At 63.7% G+C, this 5516-nt stretch overlaps 1 protein-coding gene across 7 annotated transcripts in view; it reads left to right on the forward strand.

The window, feature by feature from the left end:
* The window catches only part of TRIM29 (tripartite motif containing 29), a 45114-nt gene extending 39911 nt beyond the window's left edge, over positions 1 to 5203 (forward strand). For 2 of the 7 annotated variants that reach the window (XM_005856758.2, XM_014538870.1), the window contains 2 exons: positions 2226 to 2302; positions 4668 to 5203. In XM_005856758.2, coding sequence (XP_005856820.1) covers positions 2226 to 2302; positions 4668 to 4730 — 140 coding nt within the window. In that variant the 3' untranslated portion in view covers positions 4731 to 5203. Of the gene's footprint in view, positions 1 to 528; positions 631 to 2225; positions 2303 to 3940; positions 4542 to 4667 lie in introns of all 7 variants that reach the window. The other 5 variants (XM_014538865.1, XM_014538873.1, XR_001361941.1 and 2 more) reach the window with 4 other exon arrangements.
* The last annotated feature ends 313 nt before the right edge of the window (positions 5204 to 5516 follow it).

The raw sequence follows: 5516 nt of genomic DNA on the forward strand, positions 1-5516 counted from the left end.
CCAGGCAGCGGCCTCTGAAGGCGGCTTCATCCTCCAGCCCCCTCTTCCAGGCTGGAACCCAGCCTATGCCCAGGGCAGAGTCTTGGAACGATCAGCCAGGTGAAGGGTCCCCGCCGGCAGGAGCTGGGGACTGGGGTCCCCGTGGCCTGTCTGGCTTCTAACGAGTCCCTCCCTGCTCTGCGGTCAGGCCCAGTCAAAGGCTGCCCGGCAGGTGTCAGGTGGGGTGTCCTGCTCCCCAGTGTCTCCTCACCTGCCCGCAGAGCCTCCGGTCGGCCTGACCTCAGGGGAGCCCCCCTTCCATGCACTGTGTCCTCCAGGAAGCCTGGGACACCTGCTGTCACCTCCACAGATCAGCTCACCAGCCCCCTGGGAAGGGCCCTGGAGGGAGGCAGGGCTGCGTGTGAGCAAGGAGACCCCGCCCAGGACCAGCCCCGCCCGCAGCTGGCGCAGCAGCTCAGGAGGCAGAGAGCTTGGGCTGTGGAAGGCAGCCCCTGAAACGCCCGCGCTGCTAACGTCTCTCTCTCCCAGCAGGCCCTGGGCGGCCCCCCTACCACTTCCCCACCTTGGGACAGGCCACCACAGAGTTCCCCAAGCCGGTGGACACCAATGAGCTGTTTAAAATTAGTCCCGGTACCTGTCCGTTCCCCGCCCCTTCTCTCCCACACGGGAGAGCGTGGGTGCCCACTGTCCCCCTGCTGCCCTACTCCTCCTGCGGCCCCGGCCCCCCTCTCCCGGCTGGTGCGGGGTTTTCTTCCTGGTAATGGCTCCTGCTCAGGGTCAGCAGGACCCTCTCTTTGCAAGGCTGTCCCGCCCCAGGTGCAGGGGAGCCTGGGGTCTCTGCTCCGTCTCTGCCCTCGCCCCGTGCCCACCAAGGAAGGGCAGCCGGGCTGGCGTCCTGCCGGTGCTGCCGGTGGCGTCTGGGTCTGACCAGCTTTTGTCCCTTCAAACAGGCCTGAGGGCTCTCGGTGGCCTTCGCCAGGGACAGACGTGATTTCTTTTTTTAAAATTTTTAATGTTTTGTGGGTTTTTTTATTGATTTTAGAGAGGAAGGGAGAAGGAGAGAGAGAAACATCAATGATCAGCTGCCTCCTGCACACCCCACAGTGGGGATCGAGCCCGCAACCCGGGCCTGTGCCCTGACCGGGAATTGAACTGTGACCTCCTGGTTCATAGGTCACTGCTCAACCACTGAGCCGCACTGGCCAGGCTTTCTTTCTTTTTTAATTGTTTGACCTCATGAGTCGCACACTATAAACATCACGCAAAGTTATGTTTATTGATTGTTAGAGAGAAGGGGAGAGAGAGCAAGAAAGAGAAACATCAATGTGAGAGAAACCTTGATCAGTTGCCTCCCACACATGCCCTGATCAGGGGTAGAACCTGCAACCTGGGTATGTGCCCCAACGAGGAATCGAACCCACAACCCTTTGGTGCCCAGGATGAGGCTCACCTGCTGAGCCCCGGCCAGGCAGGGCCTGCTGACTTCCTGAGTCCCTTCACTTCCAGGCCTCAGCCTGGTCTTTCCCCGGCTCTGCTCCTGCCTCCCCAGTCCTGGGGCCGCAGCTCTCCCAGGCCTCCCTGGGGGCCCCAGGACCCCTGCTCCAGGCCCCGGGGCTGCGGCCTCATCCCTGGACCACAGCCACAGGGCTCTGCTGCCCCTCCCGGGATCCAGTCCTGCTCTGACGCAGGAGGGGCAGCAGAGCCCGAGGGCGGGGCTGGTGTCCAGCAAACCTGGGCTCACATGAGATAGGGTGGGCTCAGTGAGACCCAGCACGGAGCCCAGCGGGCCAATCAGTGAGGGCACATCCGTCTCCGTGCAGCACGGGGTGGGGGCCTCCTGTGGAGCCTGGCAGGCTGTGCTATGAAGAGGCTTTCCTGGGCTCTGGGAGGGGGTGAGGCTTCAGGACGGGGGTGGAGGCGATGGGGGGGAGGGGGAGAAAATTCCCACAGAGTGGGGTGACCCTGACCTGGATTGGGGGGACACTCCCCTGCTGCCTGGCCCAGCCCACCTCGCCTGCTCCTTCTCTTTCTGTCTGCCTTGGGCCCCTCCCTTTGGACAGCCTCCCAGGTTTCCCCAGCGGGACCCGGGGCTGCACACCTCCTCAGGGGTGGCTCTCCTTGGTAACGGGCTGGATGGAGCTTGGCGGTCTCTTTGGAGATGGGTCCGTGCCTTGGGGGCTCCCAGCGTGCAGGGCCTCCTCTGACCACAGCCTCTGTCTTCCCAGGCTACCCCTCCCTCATGCGGAGCCAGAGCCCCAAGGTCCAGCCCCAGACTTGGAAATCTGGCAAACAGACTTTGCTGGTGAGTGAGGAGCCCTGCGGAGAGCCCGTCCGGGCCAGGCATGGCCAGATGGGGCGCTAAATGGGGCTCCCCAGTGACAGCTTGTCACTTGCCCCGGGCCTGTGGGGGGACGGTGGCATCTCCGGGCCATGGGCGGGAGGAGGCAGCAGTGGCCTGAGGACCTGCACACAGCAAAGGGCAGTAGGAACCCAGGTCTCACAGGCGGGGGGCGTAAGTCAGCATGGACTTGCTGAGCCTCAGTTTTCTCATCTGTAAAACGGGCAGCCTTGGCTGTTACTGGGCAGATGGCTGCTGGGCACCTGTGCTTGCTGAATGGCGGCTTTGCTGCCAGCTCTGAGAGTGTGACATGCTCAGCCTGGGACAGGCATCTGGCGAGGCAGTGGGAGAGCTGAGGCAGCATCTGCAAACTTCGGAACAGATGTGTTTAGGTTTCGGTAGCAGACATGCCGGGCCCTGCACAGACCTCAGCGATCAGACCTTCAAACGCTGTGCACGTCTCCACAGGCTTCTCCCATGGAGGCCAGGCCAGCCCTGCAGGGGTCAGCCCGCTGCCCTGGGAGGTGGGCGCACCTGCTGAGGACAGGCTGCTCCTGCCGCCTTTGCACAGGAGGTCAGAGCACAGGGCGGGGCTGGACCTGGGCCACAGGAGTGAAGAGGCTGGCTAGCTGGGAGGACCTTGAACTTTCTGGCCCCTGGAGCTGAGTGACAGTGTGTGTGACGTAGAGCCGGGCCCAGGGCACTGCAGCAGTAGGTGCCCAAAGCAAGTGAGGGGAGTCGAAGCCCCTGCTCCTGGGCTCAGCCCCCGTCCCCCCGCCCCGTCCCCCACGTCCCAGAGCCGCATCTCATAGAGGGGGCTCATGGCACCTCCAGATGCCGGGCTGGCTGGGCCCTGGTGCCGGCAGCCATGCCCAGAGCTGGGAGCAGAGGCAGGGGATTCTACGCCCAGGGAGGGGCTGGCCCCAGGCCTCTCACCACCTGCCCTGTGACCTCATGGGAGCCATTCTTCCTCAGTGCCTTAGTTTCCCCATCTGTAACATGAGTCAGATGGCTGGGATGATGTCATAGCTCTTCCAACCCTCACAGGCTGTGACTGCGACCCAGAGAGGGAACGGGGGTGTGGGGGGAGCACACCCTGCCAGGTGCCTGGGCTGTGTGTCTCCACCCACCCACCACTCGGGGCCCACAGAGACAGCACTGTTCACTGACCTGCGGCCTGTCTTACTGACCCGCCTCCCTGAAAGCAAGGCGCAGCCACGGCCAGGCCATTCCCTTTGCTGTATTGAAGGCTTGGGGTCCAGTGGGCACCTGGGGGTCCGGAGACCTGGTCGCTGCGGCTCAGTGGCTGTGTGCCTTGCCTGTCATTCCCTCCCTGGCCTCCATCTCTTCCCTTGCTTATAGGTGGGGTCCCTGAGGCATGAGCTGAGGCCTCCGCCCCGCGTTCCCCAGGCCCCAGGCCTGCTGGGGACAGGGCGCAGCAAGGAGTCCGAGGAAATACAGGGTCTAAGCTGGCAAGGCCAAGGACAGGGCTGGGGGCGCCTGGTGTCTCCTGGGTCAGGGTCAGGGTCCCAGTGCCTGCCAGGGCCTAGGAAGCGAGGGGAGCGCTGATTATGTGAAATCGCTGCTGGATGTCACACACAGACCTGGCAGGAGAGGTCGCTGGCTCTGTCCTGAAAGGTGCTTCCTGAGTCCCGAGGAGGAGCCAGGATGGAAGAGGAGGGGCTGAGACGCCGTGGTCCCTGCTGGGCTGGGGCGGGCGCAGGCCTCTCTCTACCGCCTCTGTCAGGAGATTCAGGCAAAGGGAGCAGCAAACATCCAAAGCCCTCGAGACCCTGAAGTGGTTTGGAGAAATGGGTGGGGATGGTGGGTGCACGGGACCAGACTGCTGGGCCTGGCGTCCCGGTTCCTCTACTTACCAGCTGTGACCGGGGCAAATCGCTTAGCCTCGCAGCGCCTCGGTTTGTTCACCTGGAGAGTGGGCGTGAGAGCAGTAGCCCAGGTAACGGGTGGCGGCTGCAATCCTACAAGTCCGTGTGTGAGCAGCGTGTGGCTCTGCGGAGTAGAGAGCCCTGCAGAGCGAGAGCTGCAATGGCTGGGAGGCCCTGGGCCATGGAGGGAATTGGACGAGGGGCTGAGGTTCAAGCTCACCAACCAATGGAGGGAAATAAACTCTAATTAGGATTTGAACCTGGAAACTGACATGGGCACCCGATCCTGATCACAGCATAGATCGAGCTTGCAGGTTAGGCCACAGCTTGTAGAATTGTTGGGGTTCAGACCACTGCCGCTTCCCGGGGGTTAGGGTGGGGTGGGTCTGGCTAATGGGGTCCCCGCCATGCGCACCCCCTAACTACTCTTGTTCCCGCAGTCTCACCACCGGCCATTCTACGTCAACAAAGGCAACGGGATTGGCTCCAACGAGGCCCCGTGAGCTCCAGAGGGAACGAGGCACCCCCCTCCCGCTGACCCTGCTGCTCTTGCTACTGTCGCGGCTGCAGGAAGGCCGGTGCTGTGCCTGCCGTCCCCAGCCCTCTGCCCGCCCCCAGGGTCAGCCTGGCCACCCCCCTCCCCTTGGCCACACCCCACCCAGGCCGCTCTCCCGCGTCGGGTTTCTAACGGTCACGGTCTTCGTTCTGCTCGGCAGCCAAGCTTCACGGGGTGGGGGACAAGTGGGCTTCTCTCCCCGACCCCCCACCTTTCTCTTCAGTGGGACTAGCGGTGGCTGCCACAGGGGACCAGCCTGCCTCCTGTCAGGCCCTGCTGCCCTCAGGATGGGCCCTGCTCTCCAAGCCCTGGCCCCAGGCTGCGAGCAGTGGGTGCCTGGCCCAGCCCTCACTTCCCACCCGCGGGGCCCATCCAGGAGAGACTTGCTGTGCCCTGCCTTGGCCCTCCCTGTCCAGGCCCAGCCTGGCAGACCTTCAGCCCGTGGCCATGACAGAGGGAGGCTTCTCAGGGTCTTGGCATCGTCCCTGGGCTCCCACACCCACTCTGGGTCTGCAGTCCCGCAGGGCGGCTCTCCTGGCTGTCGGGACTTGAGCCAGAACATTCTCTCTCTGAGATGAGCAGTTCCCTGACAATGGAGTCCCGGGCCCAGCTGCCCTGCAGGAACACCATTTACCTGCCGAGCCCGTTAGTTCTGTAATTTTGAATCCCCTGGCGATGGGCAGTCAGCACCAGGGGGGTGGGGGGTGGGGGGGAGTGTGCAGGGAGGGAAGGC

The sequence above is a fragment of the Myotis brandtii genome, unplaced genomic scaffold, assembly GCF_000412655.1.
Source record: "Myotis brandtii unplaced genomic scaffold, ASM41265v1 scaffold105, whole genome shotgun sequence".
NCBI lineage: Eukaryota > Metazoa > Chordata > Mammalia > Chiroptera > Vespertilionidae > Myotis > Myotis brandtii.